Source organism: Xyrauchen texanus, chromosome 10, assembly GCF_025860055.1.
Source record: "Xyrauchen texanus isolate HMW12.3.18 chromosome 10, RBS_HiC_50CHRs, whole genome shotgun sequence".
NCBI classification, from domain to species: Eukaryota; Metazoa; Chordata; class Actinopteri; order Cypriniformes; family Catostomidae; genus Xyrauchen; species Xyrauchen texanus.
In genome coordinates, this window is record NC_068285.1 from 4078065 (window position 1) to 4097771 (window position 19707).

Genomic DNA, 19707 nt, shown 5'->3' on the forward strand with positions numbered 1-19707 from the left:
ACTCACGGCCCTCCACATGGTTTAATGTGGCCCATGGCTCATTTATCCTAAAAGCATTTTTTCATTTGGATTTTGAGTTATCTTACATTGGGACCTAACGCGCCTCCACAAGCGTTTAACATGCTCAGGGTTGCCAGATATGAGATGCAATATTTGAGATTTAAACTTGCGCAAATTGGAAATATTCTGCCTAATGTTATACTTATTTTGTGCAATCTGGCAACCATGTATGCCAGTGCACTCGTTCTAGCTCTCGCTTTCCCCTTTGCCAGGTGGTAAGAGTACCCACAGCCTGGCTCAGTATATACACCGTGCCATACTAATTTGTGGTTCATCGTTCACAATGGGGGAGGTGGATGCCAAGCCAGAATCCCACATTATGGCCGCCAAGCCAGAGTCCCACGTCACGGTTACCAAGCCAGAGTTACTCATCATGTTCGCTGAGCTAGCGCCATCTTTTTCCCCGTATCCATGCCATGTCACAGCAATGCCTCAGGCTGCTCCATGTCACAGCTAAGCCTCCAGAAAATTTTAATTAAAATTAGTTTTGTGACTGAACCAGTCCAATTGAATGATTTGTTTGCAACACTTTTGTATGTGTGAATAAAAGACAGTGACACAAAACATAGTAATTGAAAACTAAATCATCATTCATGTGTGTTTGTATTTCAGCACTGTAGCTGTTCGGACGACTGTTCCTCCAGTAACCATCTCTGTGGACAGCTCAGCATCTGCTGATACGAAAAGGTAAGAACAAGTGTTTGAAGGTTAAATACAACTTAAGATCTATCAGCAGCATCTGCGAGCACTACAAATAATGTCGACTCATCCCTCAGTTTGTAAAATAATTATTTGAATTTGTAAAATAATAAAATCAAAGCTGATGTGGCCCCTTTACCAAAATAGTTGCCCGGTGTCGGTTGTTTTTATGTGTAGATTTTTTCCCATATTAAATTAAAATGAGATACTATTGCTTTCAAACAAACGTTGCAATTCTTCTATACTGGGTCTCTGAGAGTTGATCAAACTTCACAACTATAATTTCGATTTAGCCATCAAGTTTTTTTCTTTGTGTGTGTTTGTGTTTCAGCACTGTAGCTGTACGGACGACTGTTCCTCCAGTAACTGTCCCTGTGGACAGCTCAGCATCTGCTGCTGATACGACAAGGTAAGAACAAGTGTTTGAAAGTTAAATACAACGTAAGATCTATCAACAACATCAGTGAGCACTAAAAATAATGTTGACTCATCCCTCAGTTTGTAAAATAATTATTTTAATCTGTAAAATAATAAAAACAAAGCCCGATGTGGCCCCTTTACCAAAAGAGTTGCCCAGTGTCAGCTGTTTTTACGTGTAGATTTTTTCCCATATTAACTTAAAATGAGATATTATTGCTTTCAAACAAACGTTGCAATTCTTCTACACTGGGTCTCTGAGAGTTAATCAACTTCACAACGTCTTGGTTTCTGTCGTAACCTCTGTCCCCTGATGGAGGGAATGAGACGTTGTGTCAATGTAGTGACACTAGGGGTCACTCTTTATAGCCCTGAATTGGCGAGTGGAATTTGCATGCCACTCCCGCAGACATACAGGTTTAAATGGAGAAGGAATGGCCACTCTCATTCAGGTTTTTTTACTGAGGAGCTGAGACAAGGTGCGGCCATTTCAGCGGCTAGTACAGCGTTATGGCAAGAGGGACACAACGTCTCATTATCTCAATCAGGGAACGGAGGTTACCACAGTAACCAAGACATTCCTCTTCTGTCACTCACTCGACCTTGTGTCGATCGTCCCTATAGAAAAATGCCACAACCTCTTAATCGCGTTTCGTGAACTGCTGATGCAGGTGCAAGCAAGCTGCTGCATGTGTAATAGCAGATGCATCAGTCTGCACGTAACCTCCCCCAAAGCCCCAAAAAGACATCATGTTGTTCCCCACATCCCTGTTGAGAGAAGCGACATAACTAGCATGGGAGCAGGCCCAGGAGGAAAGCAGAGAGATCCCATGAGAGGAAGAGGCGTGGTCTGGGAGGATTCAACCTCCGGGCACCTCTGAGGAACCTGATGATCAGATCGTGCTTCCCTAGGAACTTACCGTCTCTACAGCATCATGGTGAGCCACTATAGTGGCTACATATATCTTCAAGGTGGAGGGGGACAGCCGCCCCTCAAACCTCTCCTGCAGGAAGGAAAGCACTGACCCAGCTGCACATCTCTGGGGGTCTTCGGCTCGGGAAGAACACCAATTTGTGAACAAGCTTGATTTAGTGAGGGTATTGTGTTTGGTAGTTTGGGGAACAGACACAGTCTCTATGAGATATCTAGGTGAAACAGTCTCTATGTGTTGTAGTTTATGTGACCTGTGTGACGTTTCAAGGCAGCTAGCAGACGTTCGGATTAACCAGTTTGTCTGCTTCCTGACGTAGGCCCCAGTTAGTCAAATACTATCATTATTAAGACCATGAGCCAAATTACTAGAGAGGAGAGCTGCGCCTTCCCTGGAGGGATGGAGTCCGTCTCTTTTTTTCAGTTGAGGTCTACCCCCAAAACTCTTTCAATTGTCTATAAATCCTATTTTATTCTTCAGTAACCACTCAGACATCCAGCCATTCAGTGACACTAATCTACTACAAACCTCGTCACCACGATGAGCAGGGAGGGGACCAGAGCATATTACTGTGTCTGACATCATTTTTGCAAATTTGCACACCTCTTTAACATTATCTTTAGTGATATCCGACTGACAAAGCCGGAAATCGTTAGTGCCAACATGGATAACAATTTTAGAAAATCTACGTTTAGCATTAGCCAGCACATGTAAATTTGATTTGATGTCAGACGCTCTGGCCCCCGAAATGCAATTAACAATAGTGGCTAGAGTCTCTATTTCCACCTCCCTTACAATAGAATAGCCAATAATAAGGGCTCTTTCTACATGATTCTCAGTGGGTGCATCACTGAGTGGGGAGAATCGATTGGAAATACTAACAGGAGCGGGATAGTGGCGTCTCTTTGCTGAGCGAGTATGCTGCTAAGACGTCACTCAAATGCCCTGCTGCAGGGGCTCTACAGCCGGAACCAAAGTGTGTGTGTTGCTCTCTGTAATGCCCACATCCGAAACAGTATCTACCAGCTTCTCTTTCTCACTGACCTCCACTAGCGTTCGGATGCGTATATCTAACTCATTAATCTTCTCCGTCAGACTGACTAATTCCTTAAATTTATCACGGGTGCTCGCTGAAAAATGTATGCAGTTGAATCGCGATAAGAGAATAATGTGAGGGAAATCCCAATGCACACTTAAAAATGGCAGATGTTAAGGATTAAAGGCTGAAAACAGATATCCAAGCGATGCTAAAAACTAGCAGGCTACAAACACAGACTCTAGCTAGGCGCCAGCAGCAACATATAAAATACACATAGATGAAACAGTAGAAAAGCGGAAAAACCAGAAATGCGGTAAAATGAAAAATGATATAACGATGAACGTATGAGAATAAGAATAAGCAATGCTAAGCAACCTAAGCAGGCTACAAGCAAACACTCGTGTAGTGTGCCGTCAGCAACAGGAAGTCCAGTGATGTCAGCTAGACAGACAGAATACAGAATAAATACATTGCTTGTGTTTTGAGAAATACATTGCATTCTCTGTTTTGAGAAGAAGTGGTATAATATACTAGGTAAGTGGACATATACTCTGTTTATTGACAGCCCGCCGACTCCTGTACATACCCCCATGGTCTGGGACCATTCAGGTATAAAGTGGCTTAATATAATTGGTAAGTGGACAAATATTCTGTTTATGGACAGCCCCGCCCACTCCTGTATAGCTATGTCTCGCTCCCGGGGTCGTCTGTCTCAGGGGTGCTTAGGAGCTTTCCGGGTCCTTGTGCCGGACTGTGAGACAGGGGCAGTCAGCTTCCTGCGTGGGGCTAAGAGCTGGGCTCGGGTTGAGGCGGAGCTGCCTGGGCTTTCACATAATAATTGAAAAATAAATCATTCATGTGTGTGTTTGCATTTCAGCACTGTAGCTGTACGGACGACTGTTACACCAGTAACCGTCCCTGTGGACAGCTCAGCATCTGTTGCTGATACGATAAGGTAAGAACAAGTGTTTGAAGGTTAAATACAATGTAAGATCTATCAACAGCATCTGTGAGGACTACAAATAATGTCGACTCATCCCTCAGTTTGTAAAATAATTATTAAAATTTTTTAAATAATAAAAATAAAGCCAGATGTGGCCCCTTTACCAAAATAGTTGCCCAGTGTCAGCTGTTTTTATGTGTAAATTTTTCCATATTAAATTAAAATGAGATATTATTGTTTTCAAATAAATGTTGGAATTTTTCTACGCTGGGTCTCTGAGAGTTAATTAAACTTTACATCTCTAATTTAGATTTAGCCATCAATTTTTTTTCTTTGTATAGTGGCTTTGACAATATGCATTGTTTCAAAGCAACTTTACAGAAAATTGTGCAGAAAATTAGACTGTTTTGTGACCAATCCAATAGAACGATTTGTTTGCAACACTTTTGCCAGAGACCCGTTTCATGGCCACCAAGCCAGAGTTCCTCATCATGGTTGCTGAGCTAGCATGGAGGATCCTGAGTCTACTCCATGCCATGTCACAGCCTCACCTCTGGTCAACGAGCCAATGCCCAGGCCTGCCACAGTCAACGACCTACCGCCCACATCTGCTACGTCCAATGAACCAGCATTGCAAGACTTGTCCATCCCAGAGCCAGCATTGCAAAACTTTCTGTTCCAGAGCCATTTCTCACTGTACTATTTGAGTTAGAATTGGTGCCCACCCTGAGTTCTCCTGATCAGCCGGTTTCCCCCAAGCCATCGGCTTGATCATTGCCCTCTGAGATATCCCAGACATGGAGAACTTTTGAACCTCCAACTCCACCTAGACCCTCAGAAAACTGGACACTGCCTTGGCCTGTCGATCCCTCGACATCACCCCGGATCTACGTTCCCTCGGCTCAACTGCGGTCCTTCAGCCTGTCGGAAGGGTCTGCCTCCTCCCAGGGCAGCACTTGCAGGCTCACCACCAGATTCCTAAAAGGGGTCATGGGAAACTTGGTCACAAAGCCTGGTTGGGGTCTAGTCCCTCATCGAGGCTAGTCCCTTGTCCCTTCAGCTCAGGGAGGATGAGGAACAAGTCACCCTTGTGGCACCGTATTGGACCACCCAGACTTGTTTCTCAGACCTCCCTGGCAAATTCCCCTATGGAAGGACCTTCTTTCTCAGGGACGGGGCACCATCTGGCACCCATGCACAGACCTTTGGAACCGCCACGTCTAGTCCCTGGATGGGATGCTGAAGATTTAAGTGGTACACTGCCTGCAGTGGTAACACGATCACTCAAGCCAGGGCTCCTTCTACAAGGCAGCTGTATTCCCTGAAGTGGTGTGTGTTCGCTAAGTGGTGTTCTTTCCGTAGCAAAGACCCCCAAATATGTGCAGTCGGGTTGGTGCTTTCCTTCTTGCAGGAGAAGCTGGAGGTGTGGATGTCCCCCTCCACCCTGAAGGTGTACATAGCAGCACACCACGATGCAGTTGAAGGTAAGTCCCTTGGTAAGCGTGACCTGATCATCAGATTCCTGAGAGGCGCCAGGTGGCTGAACTCTCCTAGGTCGCGCCTCTTACCCTCATCGGACCACTCCACGGGTCCTGCTGGGCCTTCGGAGAGCCACATTCAAGCCCCTAGAGTCAGTCGAGTTAAAGGCTGTCTCATTTAAGACTGCTTTCCTGACCGCACTCACTTCCATCAAGAGGGTCAGGTACCTGCAAGCGTTCATTGTCAGTGAAACGTGCCTGGGGTTTGATCCGGAATTCTCTCACGTGATCCTGAGACCCCGACCAGGCTATGTGACCAAGTTTCCCATGACCCCTTTTAGGGATCTGGTGGTGAGCCTGCAAGTGCTGCCCTGGGAGGAGGCAGACCCAGCCTTATTTTTGCTGTGTCCAATGTGTGCTTTGCGCATCTACTTGGATCGCTATTGAGGTGCTAATTGCAAATAGCGATCTATATAGCAATACATCAAGAACCATTAATATACTTATAACAACAAAAGTATACTCACCACTTTGGGAATAGATTGTTTTAGATTATGGTTTCATCTGGAATTGTTAAAGAATTTCAGCAAGTCTTAACACAAGAACAACATGGCTTTCTCCCTCAGTTCGTTATTTTTTTAATAATTGTTTTGCACCCTTTCCTGGGCAATCACATGAGCCCACAGTCTCAACGTCCTTAAAGGGGCAGCACCCAACATCCTGGCCCCAATGACCCAAAACAGGTCATTCAAACAAAGGAAGGGTGTCTCTTAGGAAAGCTCAATTAAACTAATTCAATTGATAAGACTGGCTTCCAGGAGGCAGATTTTTTCTGCGGGATGGATGAAGACCCCTGCTTGTGTTTTCACTTCCACAGTATGCATAAGTCCATCTGCACCTGGATTGACTTGAGTAAGCAGACCTAGCGGCCAGTGATTGCATGGTTTTCATGAATAATAAACACAAGATCTCCTACTTGAAGATTTCTCTTTGGTTGCAGCCATTTTTGTCAAGTACTCCTTGAGCCATCTGCACCAGAAGACATCTGCCAAATATTGCACCTGGTGCCATCTGCACTGGTAAAGGTCTTGTTTGGTCCGGAATGTAGAAACAACAGATGATTTAGTGTTAGTGGTATTTGATCTGATAAGTTGTCTGAGAGTTTATTGATTGGTCTAAAATTGACAATAGACTCAAAACAGCTAAACAGTGTTGCCAAACCCTCATCATCTGGTGCCTGTTGCGATAGGACATTTACATTTACATTTATGCATTTGGCAGACGCTTTTATCCAAAGCGACTTACAGTGCACTTATTACAGGGACAATCCCCCCGGAGCAACCTGGAGTTAAGTGTCTTGCTCAAGGACACAATTGTGGTGGCTGTGGGGTTCGAACCAGCAACCTTCTGATTACAGTTATGTGCTTTAGCCCACTTTAGAATGGGACAATGTTTAGAATGGAACGAACAGTGCGAATTTGTCGCTCACCAACACCACCCATGTGGGAGGCGGCAGGTGGATTGAAGATACATTTTACATTGTTCTGTAGTAGGTAATCAGATATCCTTTGTTGATTCCAATCACTCAAGGCCTTCCGCAACTCTCGAAATCCAAAATTAGTCCCATTATCCGATCGTATCTCCGTGGGTGGGCTTCTCCTAGCGATAAATCGCTGTAAGGCATTAATAAAGCAGTCAGTATCAAGGGTTTGCACATATTCCAAATGGATAGCCATCGTGGTGAGGCATGTAAACAAACATCTGTACCTCCTTGAGCTCACTGCGTGCCTTCTTAACCAAGAATGGCCTGAAGTAGTCTATGCCCACACGTGTGAATGGAGGCTCACCTGGTGTCAGTCAAGAGTCAGGTAAGTCTGCCATTTGCTGGTATTGCATCTTAGCTCTTACATTCTGACACTGTAGACATGACTTGAAAGTTCAGTTAATGATAGCACGTACCTTTAGAATCCAGAAACATTGACGAATTTCCGTCATTCGCTCTGGGCCTGCATGACTCAAGCGAAGATGGTAGTGATTGATAATCAGCAGGGTGACATGATGATTTTTAGGTAGAATCACTCGTAGTTATTAGTAGTTTAGCCTCGAAGGGAATTGGGGCATATGTTAGTCTGTTTCCCACTTGAAGAAGTTGGTTGTTTTCATCTTCAAAAGGTTTAAGATTGAGAAGGGAACTGGTTTTGGCTTGAGTAGATATGAAAGATGCAGTTTGTATGTAATTGAAAATGGCTAACTCTGCTTGTTGGAGCTCACCAATGGGGTTGGAAAGATGCACACTTGCTTTCTTGTATAGCAAAGCCTTGACACGCAACAGGATAGCAGTAGCCCTTTTCGATGCCAACTGGAGTATTGTTCCAGTAGACTATCCACTGCATTTTTCATCACTTGGTTTGGATTTATGCTAATCTCTGCTTCCTCTGGCAAGTAATTTATGATAGGTTGAAAAGACCAGTGTTCCTCTTCAAGTTGAAGAAAGTGTGGACCAGATACCCATCGTTCACTTGCCAAGATCTCTTCCATAGTCATTCCTCAAGAGACATCATCTGTAGGGTTAGAAGCAGAATCAATTTGTCTCCACTGGCATGATTCTGAACACTCATATATTTGTGAAATAAGCTTGGTGACGAATGTCTGGAAACGACAATGCTTGTTGTTGATTTACTAAAGTACGATGGTACTGTCTGTCCAAAAGAAAGTCGATTGGAATTTCCAAGTGGCGATTGATTTGCTGGTCCAGCTCCATAGCAACTACCGCTACTGCTAGTAGCTAGTTGATTGGTGAGAACAATTATGGAGCTGGGTCGCTATCAAGCAACTCTAGTAGGTTTTGGTGTAACACATCTTGGAATTTTCAGTGCAGACAACAGAGGCAAGTCGTTTAACCATCTGCACCTCTGAGCAGCTATGTCCACCGGTACCTCCTCATCCCAGACGACTTTCGTGCGGCACAACTCTTGAAAAATTGCCTTTGCTTTGAGCACAAATGGACTTGCAAACCCTAAAGGATCACAGATGGTACTGGTAATGCTCAATACTCCTCTCTTTGTTACAGGTTTGTCTACTGCCTTGACATTGAATGTAAAGCAATCTCTTTCCACATCCCAAAGGACACCTAGTGTTCGTTCAAATGGCAAATCCTCTTGGTCAAGGTTGACCTCATGTAATGACTTTGCCCAGTCCAGCTTAACCACTTGGTTAATCTAAAGCCTCCACAGGTGAGCAGTTTGTGGAGTTTGGAAGCAAGTTTAATGGCATCCTCCTCTGTTGGTACTGACTTTGGTGAAGACTCTGACCAATCGTCAAAGTAGAAATTTCGTTCAGCTCATGGATCCACTGCTAAGGTGACAACTTTGAGATTTTTGGTCTCCATGGAGTTCTGTTTGATGTTCATTTTGTGTGACTCCAGCTTAAGAGCATGAACTAGCTTCTTAGAAGCAAAAGTCCCATTGGAGCCACTGTCAAGCATAGCAAAGACATTGATAGAGAATCGGTTGTGTCTGTCTGTAACCACTACTGGCAAAATGGGAAGTGCAATCTTCTTTCGACTATTTTCAATGCACTTTCTGGTGGCATGTGCTTGAATGGCTTGTGGTGGTTCAGCAGCTGGCTCATCTCCAGTAGATTAGTTATTAGATTGGCTGTTGTCATTGTTAGAAGCTTCGAGTACAGACTCTGATGCGATGACCTTTCATGAAACAGTTCAGACAGAGTAGTTTTGTTGAACAAAGGCCAAACATTCTTGAACAGACAGAGCCCGAAAGGCTTGACACTGGTTCAGAAAGTGTCCTTCAGGGCACTTTGGACACTTAAATCTTGATGTTGTCTTTGGTGTGGACGATGTGTTGGATTCATTAGTAACTGAAACTGTTGCGAAAGTCTGGTTTTTCTTACTAAAACTTGACTTAGTACTTGATTTAGCAGGGCTATAAAAAATTCCCAAAGATAGTATATGCCCTCTAAGCAGCTTCTGATTCAACAAGACTTACTGTGTCATCCAACTTTGGCAAACGCCCAGACTTGACGATCTCGTAGTTTATTGTGACACCATGTTTTGTATTTGTTCATGTTTATAGTAAGGGTTTTGGATTTCACGTTTGGAAATAAAACTGAACTTGGGGTTATCATACATCATCGTCTTCATCGTATTTGTCATTGCCAGCACCAGCAACATTACATTTCCCATATAAAATTGTATTAATATAATATGTACACTATGTACACCTTCAGAGTGGAGGAGGACAATTTAAAATGTATTAAAATTTTTGTCACCGACCCAATCCAATTGAATGATTTGATTGCAACACTTTTGTATATGTGAATAAAAGACAGTGACGCAAAACATAATAATTGAAAACTAAATCATCATTCATGTGTGTGTTTGAATTTCAGCACTGTAGCTGTACGGAAGACTGTTCCTCCAGTAACCATCTCTGTGGACAGCTCAGCATCTGCTGCTGATACGAAAAGGTAAGAACAAGTGTTTGAAGGTTAAGTACAACTTAAGATCTATCAACAGCATCTGCGAGCACTACAAATAATGTCGACTCATCCCTCAGTTTGTAAAATTATTATTTTAATTTGTCAAATAATAAAAATAAAGCCCAATGTGGCCCCTTTACCAAAATAGTTGCCCACCCCTGCTCTAAACAAACAGAAGATATTCATAGCACCACAGAAAGAAAGTTCTTACTGTTTTTTTGAAAATTAGCCAATGAATTGCTCACTAATAGCGGCCTCTGTATATTAAGCTGGAATATGAGAAAGTACCTTAACATAGAAAAATTTCTTCAGGTTTACATATAATTCTCTCTTGTGTTCATTCGTTTACTTTAACTAGATTTTTACTTCATGCATTAATGATTTTGAATCTACTTAACTACAATTGTTGTTTGGTTGAAATTATGCTTTCTATGAGGAAAAAAAAAACATAGGCCAATTATCAAGATATATATCGAATTCTGAATAGGTTGATAATATAGAGATATCATTTTTGGAGCAATTTCGCCCAGCCCTAATTGTAATACTCCACATTCCTTCAAACATTTTTGAGTTTCAATTCTGAGAGGACTGTCTGTTTGTTTATTAATCCTTTTCCATTTATGATTTCAACTATGTATACTGAAGTTAAAATCTGCATTAAAATTCCAGCAACAATCAAAACAATTGCATTCACTTTTAAAGTAGTCTTTTGATCATCAACACAATGAAGACAAAGTCGTAATAAAATTAAGGAAATGTATTAACAATAGATAGAAGCACGCAGAGAAATCTGTACAATGCTTAGTGACGAAACTGAGGTGACAAAATAATGCATGGTGTAAGACTTTGTTATTATCAAAGATAAGAAAGTGACTCTCTAAAAAAACATACAAGATGTGCCACAAAGCAGCTTACATATTCACTTTAAAATGAATAAATGGTTTAACATAACTAATGTTTGGCATTAGTTTAACAAATAGGTTTATTTGATTAAAACACAATAATGCATTTCATTTTAGCTATAGCTCTAAGAAATGTCTTTCATTTTTACTTTTAACAAAGTGTTAAAAATGTGTTTCTAAAACTGTGGTACCCGTTCTGTCACTCACTCGACGTTGTGTCAATGTAGTGACACTAGGGGTCTCTCTTGAGAGCCTTGGTTGCCTCTGAACTTGAGAAAAGGCCAATGAAAAATTGGCAAACAGAATTTGCAGACATACGGGTATAAAGGAGGGCGTAATACAGCTGTTCATTCAGATTGTTTTTTCGGAGCAAAACGTTTGTGTGTTCAGCAAGCTGATGTTTCCACTACTGTTCCACTCACCTCTGCAGAGCTTTGCTGTTGGATCTTACAGTGTGTTATCGGTGGCTTTTCTCTTCTCTGCACGCCAGTGCAGTCTACGTCCCTGGGCGCTTCGACAGTGCTTCTAAAAGAGCAAATAACCTCTAAAAGACTATTTACCCTAGAAGAGTACACATTGGCATTGAACGTCTTTTTAAAGATGCATTTCTGGTTTGTGTAGTTCCTGGATGCGGCAGATATCTCTACACTTCTTATGGTCTTGGCGCTTCCTCAAGTGTCGGGGCACACGGAGGCAGTGCTAATGAATGGTTCATGTTCTCATTGCCGAGCTGGATGAGAATATTGCCGCTGCATCGTAGAGTGTTGCGGCGTCTGACGCTGAGGACTCGACTGGACTGCCACCTTCAAATCAGCTCGCCCAGTCTGAGGCCGACGTGCAGATGTCCGGCAGGCTTGCCCGGGCCGCCGCGAGCATTGGGTTGAACCGGAACACCCTGTTCCCTCCCATCAGCCCTCACGGCTAGATGATTGGTTCCTCGGGTCAGGGCACCGCTCACAGCCACCCCCCCAAGTGCATGACGAGCTGATGAAGTCGTGGAGGGCACCTTTTACTGCCCAAAGCTGATCTCCTCGCTCGTTTGCTCTCTCTACCCTCAATGGCGGGGCGGTCCAAGGGTTCACATAGGTCCCCCAGGTGGACAAAGCAGTTGCGGTGTGCCTGTGCCCACAAAACGCAGCTGCCTCGTGGGATCGCCCGGTACACCCCTCCAAGGCCTGTAGGACGTTGTCGTCCCTGGCGTGCAACGCCTGCAGAGCCACCAGAAGGGCCGCTTATACACTGCATGCCACGGCCCTACTGCAAACCCACCAGGCCAAGGTACATAAAGAACTGCACTTGGGTATTCCTGATCCTGATGTGCTGCAGGAACTGCGCTCAGCAACTGACCTTGCCCTCCGTGCCACAAAGGTCACAGCGCAGGCACTCGGACAGGCGATGGCCACCCTCGTGGTCCAGGAACGACACCTGTGGCTGAATGCAGGATACAGACAAAGCCCATTTTCTCTACATCCCCGTCTCCCAGCTCAGCCTATTTGGCGACTCCACTGAGGACTTCGCCCAATGGTATTCATAGGTGAAGAAACAGACAGAGGCCATTCAACACATCATGCCTCCTCGTCGCTCAAGAGCATGTACTCTGTCTGTTCACATCTCTGAACATCCCCATGTGGCTGCAAAAGATCAGGCAGCTCCGCCCCAACCCGGGCCAGCTCTGGGCCCCAGCGCAGAGCTCCCCACAGGACCCGTAAGGCTCCCAAGTGTTCCTGAGACGATCGATGATGGCCGCTATGGAGCTGGCCTCTAGACTGGAGGGCTGGTAGGGAAACCTTTTACCCCGACTGGGCTGTGGTACCCAAAGGAGCAGCATCCTCACTCCTTGATTCACCTAACTGGTGTCCACACATGCTGTTCTAATGGTGGTTTGTCGCCAAACACCTACAGTCATGGCACCATGGACGCGGTCCCCTTGCCTCCTCGCCTTCGACTGTAGACTCCCGGCAGGCCAGTTCTGACGAGTCTAGAGGACGCCTCCACAGGACCTCCTCCTCAGTCACTTTCCCACCCCCAACCGGGTATGTGGAGCAAGGTAAGTGCTTTCAGTTTTCCCTCAGCACAACTGTCTCGGGACTCAACTTTACCCCCTGACATAACATTACCTGCTCCTCTCTGCTGCGAAGCCCCACCAAGTATGTCAAACATGATTGTCCCCCAGGACCATCCGACTCTAATAGATTCAGTTCGCCAGGCACCCTCCCTGTTTCAGCAGCATCTGCTTCACTTCAGTGCAACATCCTGCGAGCGGAAATTGCAACCCTTTAAAACATGGACATGAATAAATCTATTGAGCATGTCCCTCCATCCGAGATGAAGAAGGGTATCTATGGCCCTCACTTCATCGTACCCAAGAAAGTCGGTGGGTTGTGGCCAATCTTGGACTTGCGAGTTCTGAACTGGGCCTTACACAGACTCCCGTTAAAGATGCTCATGCAGAAACGTATTCTAACGTGCGTCTAGCATTGAGATTGGTTCGCAGCAGTAGGCCTCGACACAGACCCGTCCTACTGCTCACATCCGATGGCCCGACGTACTAGTACCAGGTCCTCCCCTTTGGCTCGTCCCTGTCCCCTCGCACCTTCACAAAGGTCACAGAGGCAGCCCTTGCCCCGCTAAGGGAACTGGACATCCGCATACTAAATTACCTCGATGACTGGCTGATTCTAGCTCACTCTTGAGAGTCACTTTGCACCCACAGGGACCAGGTACTCAAGCACCTCCTGAAGCTGCCTATGGCAAGCTCTTCCCAGTTCAGAGCATCTCTTTTCTCGGAATGGATTTTGACTCAATGACAGTGCGTCTCACAAGCAAGCACATGCATCCAGTGCTGAACTGCCTAAGTCATTCAGACAAGGCACAGCGGTTCCATTGTGGCAGTTTCAGAGGCTCCTGGGGCATTTGGCATCCTCAGCGGGTTGATGCATATGAGACTGCTTCAGCACCGGCTTTAGACTTCAGTCCAGAGATGAGCATGGTACCACGGCACATACCGTGTGACCATCACCATTCTCTGCCATCAGCTATTCAGCCCCTGGACAGACATCTGTTCTTTGCGGACAGGAGTCCCCCTACAGCAGGTGTCCAAATGCATCATGGTCACCAATGTGATCCACTCAAATCTGGGCTAGGGCGCCTTGGGAAACGGGTGCGAAGGCGGTGGATCCTGGACAGGACCATGGCTGGGCTGGCACATAAACTGCCTAGAGTACTGCCTAGGCTGTACTTCTTGCCCTGCAGAGATTTATCCCACCTTTTCTGAGTAAGCACGTCTTCATCCACTCAGACAGCTCCGCGACTGTCGCATATATAACTCACCAAGGGGACTTTCGCTCTCGTCGCGTGTTGCAACTCGCCCACCATCTCCTCCTCTGGAGTCAGCACCGGCTGAGGTCGCTGCTTGCCACTTACATCCCGGGCAGCCTCAATAAGACATGCTGTCACGACAGGCCATGCTCAGTGGAGAGTGTAAAATTTGGTTTAGAATCATTGGGGCAAAGCACAGGTAGACCTGTTCCCATGCCATGCCTGCTCCCCTCATGGGATCTCTACGTGGTCTTGTGGGCCTTCAGAGAGCTCCCTTCAAGCCGCTAGAGTCAGTTGAGCTAAACGCCCTCTCCCTGAAAATGGCCCTCCTGATTGCACTCGCTACCATCAAGAGCAAGCATTCTCTGTCAGTGGCACTTTCCTGGAGTTCAGTCCAGCAGATGCTCATGTCATCCTAAGACCCGACCGGGCTACATGCCCAAGGTTTCTATGACCCCCTTCAGGGACCAGGTAGTGAACCTGCAAGTGCTGCCCCGGGAGGAGGTAGACCCAGCCTTATCGTTGCTGTGTCTGGTATGTACTCTGCGCACCTATTTGGACTGCACACATAGCTTTAGACGTTCCGAGCAGCTCTATGTTTGCTTTGGCTGACAGCGGAAAGGGAATGCTGTCTCCAAACATAGAATACATAGAGAGAGAAAAGGCTGTTGCTGGCATGGCCTGCTTCCATGCTTGTCACGTTGCTTGTCCCCCCCAACCCCTAGATCTAATCTAATTTTCTTCTCTTTTGTTAAAAATAAAAATGTAAGAATATATGTTAAAGCTATATCTAGAATTACATCAAATGCAATGTTGCATTTTAGTAACATCACACTGTTTGATAAGCTAATGTTAAACTTGGTCTTCCATAACCCATTTGTTCATCTTCTGTATAGTGGCTATGAAAGTACATTTTGTTGAACATCATCACATTTTGTTTTAGCAACACTGTTACATTGTATGGTCGAGAGAGAGAGACAGCAAATAATGTATACCTACCTTGCAGAATTCGCATCCTCAACTATCTTGATGACTGGCTGATTCTAGCTCACTCGTGGGACTTGTTGTGTGCGTACATGGACCTGGTGCTCAGGCACCTCAGCCGGTTGGGGCTTCGGGTCAACTGTGAAAAAGCAAGCTCTCCCCGGTTCAGAACATCTCTTTTCTCAGCATGGATTTACTCAGTCTCAATGATGGCGTGCCTCATGAGCGAGCGTGCGCAGTCTGTGCTGAACTGTCTGAGAGACTTCAGTCAGATAACGTCGTTCCCACTGAAATTATTATCCTGGGGCATATAGCATCCTTAGCAGCAGTCACGCCACTCGGGTTGATGCATATGAGACCACTTCAGCCCTGGCTTCAGACTCGAGTCCCGAGATGGACATGGTGCCAAGGTGTACACCGCGTACTTGTCACGCCGGTCTGCCACTGTCTGTTCAGCCTCCTGGGCCCTGACCTCCTGGGCAACACCCAACACCTTTGCAAGGTTTTACAACCTCAGGGTTGAGCCGGACTCGTCCCGTGTGTTGTCAGGTATGAACAGGTAAGTTCTGGGACAGCTGGCTGGGTTTACCGCTTGTGCATAGCGCCTTTCCCTTCCCCGAGGTGAAGAAGTGCGCTTTTACTCCCAGTTGTGCTCACAAAGTCGTGGACCCTGGATGTACTTCTTCCTTATCCCTGTGGCAGGTGAGTTTCGGAGGAACTTGCTGCCAGCCCAGTACATGTGCTAACTAGGCCCAGTACCGGGGTAGGTGTTCCACATGTGCTGGTTGCCCATAGGAAACCCTGTGTGATGTATCGTCTGCAAAATGGTTTCCCCATTGATAAACTGTGTCTTCCTTGGGGAGAGGTCCCTCACCCTTGGGTAGGACCTACCACAGGACTCCCCACATGAGATGCTTTCGACTTGACTCAGTAAGACCATGTGATGTATTTCCACTCAAATTCCAATCGGAACCTGTATGGCCCCCAGCTGAACAATTTCATTATTTTTGGGGAGAAAAAAAACTGAACTATCTGCTGAAATGGCCTGGACCTTGTCTAGGCTGCTCAGCACAAAACCTGAATGAGTGGTTGCAAGCCAGGTCCTTTTATACATGTATGTCCGGGGGAGTTGCATGCAAATTTCACTTGCCAATTCCCATTTTCCTTTTCTCAAAGATCAGAGGTGGTTGGGGCTCCCAAGGGCGACCCCTTGTGTCACTACATCGACACAACATCCCGTTCCCTCCGTCAGGGAGCAGAGGTTACGATAGTAACTGAGACATTTTCTCCATTCAAGTAGATATGAGCTGCACTGGCATGACCTCCCGAGAGCATTTAAAAATGACCGACAGTGGAAGGACTTGCTAAAAAAATGGTTGAGTTAATGTGTATAAATTTGTGTGTGTGTGTGCGTGCGTTCGTGCGTGTGAGTGTGTGTATTTAGACTATAAGCAACAGCACAAAATGAATAGTCGCATTAGATAAAAATGCCAAATAATATTATGAGGCATAGGATAAAATAAGAATGGACAAAGGTCAAACTAATCTAATAGGTATTTATGATTGTTGATTTTGTGTCTTTCAGTGTTGATGAAGATTCTCTGATGTATGTGAACTTTTCTCTGGAGGACAGAGATCCGAAACCCCTCATCATCATCTACAGGGTCCGTTTGAATCCACTAGCATGTAGAGGAGCACAATACTGTCTGGTGATATGAAATTAGTGTTTTTTCATGTTTTCTTAGGTGGAAAATCTGGGTACTAGAAGCATGCCGGTGTCGGTTACACTCCTCATACCCTGTCCAACTGCACACGTGATTTTAATACCTCACTCATTCATCATGCTGGAGGTGCTGTATGTTCACTCTGTCATATATGATCAAATCATGATGTGTTCAGTAAACACAATTTCTTCTACACAGAATTCAAAGAAGTGCCAGTTCATCAAGGAGCCACAGGTGAGTGAGAACTCTTTAGATAAACCGCCACAAACATCACATGAGGTGTTTAGGAACACTCTTTCAATAATCAATATGTGTTTAATAGCTTTCTACTAGTGTGAATGAATAGAGTAGGGCTGTCGATTCAACATATTCAGTGCAATAAATTATAAAAACATAATGCATTAAAAACACAATCATGTTCCTGGACCGTAATAAGTGATATTCCTGCAATCGGAGCAATTTAAGCTTTAAGTAGCACTTGTATTCAGCAGGGGGCAGTAAGTGCAACTCCAGTTGTAAAGAGAACAAACCATACTCAGACTTGCTTGACACCAGCGACAGCACAAGATGAGGATGCACTCTTGCGTTTAAACACAGCTGGACAGAGAGCACCTCAAATGCAGGGGAACTCAAGATGTGATTTTATAAGTTCCAAACTATGTTGAACTTGACACGGCGGCCTAAAAGCGTGCCGTAAATGATGCGACGCAACCAAAGTGAGACGCTCATCTGTCTGATGCAGTACATTGATGCGGGGTCGAGCGTTCATCTGGGGACGCATTAATTGAAAATCCTGGACAGATTGATGAAGTTGATTGCAAAATGGATTTGTGTGGACTGTGAGCCAATGACAGATTTATGTTCAATAATATAGAAATAAACAATACTGAAGATTGTCTTCTAATGCCACTTTTTATCAATGCTTTACTCGTCTGCCACAATAATGCATTTTAATGATTTGATATACATACTATTCATTACATTTATAATTATTTCATCATTATATATTGAATTATTAGTATTGGGAGGACTTATATATTTATATATATATATATATATATATATATATATATATATATATATATATATATATATATATATATATATATATATATATATATATATATATATATATACAAATATTATATATGCGATTAATTGCAAGTAATTTGATGAAATTCAGCATGTTGTGTAATTAATTTGATTCAACTGAGAGCATTAGAAATGAGTAATGAATACGGTCAAAATTATACTATATGTATTTTCACTAAGGAGAAAGATCAACATCTCGATGGCAGTGAAATATGTACTTTATACTTTGAAGCACTAAATTAAATTTTAAGGAGTAACAAGTATATGTCTTTCCCCTTAGAAATGTAATCCAATAAAAGCACAATTATTTCATTTTCTCATGCAAAGTAGAAAATCTGACGGAGATTTCTTCTGCGTTTTGTGATTTTGTTTTCTGATTACAGGACGGTCACTGTGGACACTTTAAATGTCTCTTTCAACTCCAGAATATTTCTGCTGTTCACTTCAATATGACGGCACACGCAACCCTACACAATATAAAGCAATATGAGACCGTGAGTTACTGAACACACACACACACAGACGCATATGGATTCTGTGAATCTGTGAAACCACTATTACCAAAACATTTTAACTGACTCCTAATACTCTTTTTAACATGTTTTTTTTTTCGGGGTCTGGGTATCTCAGCAAGTATTGCCGCTGACTATCACACCTGGAGTTGTGAGTTTGAGTCCAGGGCGTGCTGAGTGAGTCCAGTCAGGTCTCCTTAGCAACCAAATTGGCCCAGTTGCTAGGGAGGGTAGAGTCACATGGGGTAACCTCCTCATGGTTGCTATAATGTGGTTCTCGCTCTCTGTGTGGCGCGTGGTGAGTGGATGCCGCGGAGAATAGCGTGAAGCCTCCACACACGCTACGTCTCTACGGTAACATGCTCAACAAGTCACGTAATAAGATGCGCTGATTGACGGTCTCAGTCGCGGAGGCAACTGGGTTTCGTCCTTCGCCACCCAGATTGAGGCGAGTCGCTACGCCACCACGAGGACTTAGAGCGCATTGGGAATTGCAAATTGAGGAGAACCCTCAAAAAACCCTGATTTTTTTTCTGCTGTAGAAATATTCCTTCTATGAGTTCAGGATGAACAGTGTGTTTAAAATCAGTGCAGAGCTGGACTACAACAAAACCCACTACAAACAGACATCAACTGACCCAAAGGTGACATCTGAAATATGAACTGTTACATCAAACTGAATCTGTACCACGACTTGTAAGAGTGTTTGCATTCTTTAAAATAGCAGTTTTGTTTTTTATTTCTGAGTAAAATAAGGTCTGAGGTTACTATCACTTTCTTCAACAACGTAACTTCGTTTGTAAGAACGTAACTTAATAAATTAATTTTAACCACACACCATAATTGAATCATAAACAGAAAAATGCTATTCAACAGACTTTGATGTACAGATCAGAATTATTTTAATGCAGACAATTCTGTCCGATTTTAACAATATTTAATCTTCCCTCCACAGCACAACCCACACAAATCTCAGGTATTAATGACTTTATTTTTCAGTCTTTCATAAAGATTCTTTTTTTATCTTCCTCCACAACAAAGTGTCAATCTTCAATGTAAATGTAGCAATTCTTAAAGGTGCTGAAAGCGACTTTAGCCATTTCTGCCAGA

The 19707-nt window shown here is 44.2% G+C and overlaps 1 protein-coding gene across 1 annotated transcript in view; it reads left to right on the plus strand.

The window, feature by feature from the left end:
- The window catches only part of LOC127651086 (integrin alpha-M-like), a 53163-nt gene that overhangs the window by 29467 nt on the left and 3989 nt on the right, over positions 1–19707 (plus strand). Inside the window, exons 20-28 of the mRNA XM_052136810.1 lie at positions 673–747; positions 1091–1168; positions 4025–4102; positions 9976–10053; positions 16855–16933; positions 17015–17227; positions 18469–18579; positions 19140–19241; positions 19553–19573. Coding sequence (XP_051992770.1) covers positions 673–747; positions 1091–1168; positions 4025–4102; positions 9976–10053; positions 16855–16933; positions 17015–17227; positions 18469–18579; positions 19140–19241; positions 19553–19573 — 835 coding nt within the window. The remainder of the gene's footprint in view (positions 1–672; positions 748–1090; positions 1169–4024; positions 4103–9975; positions 10054–16854; positions 16934–17014; positions 17228–18468; positions 18580–19139; positions 19242–19552; positions 19574–19707) is intronic.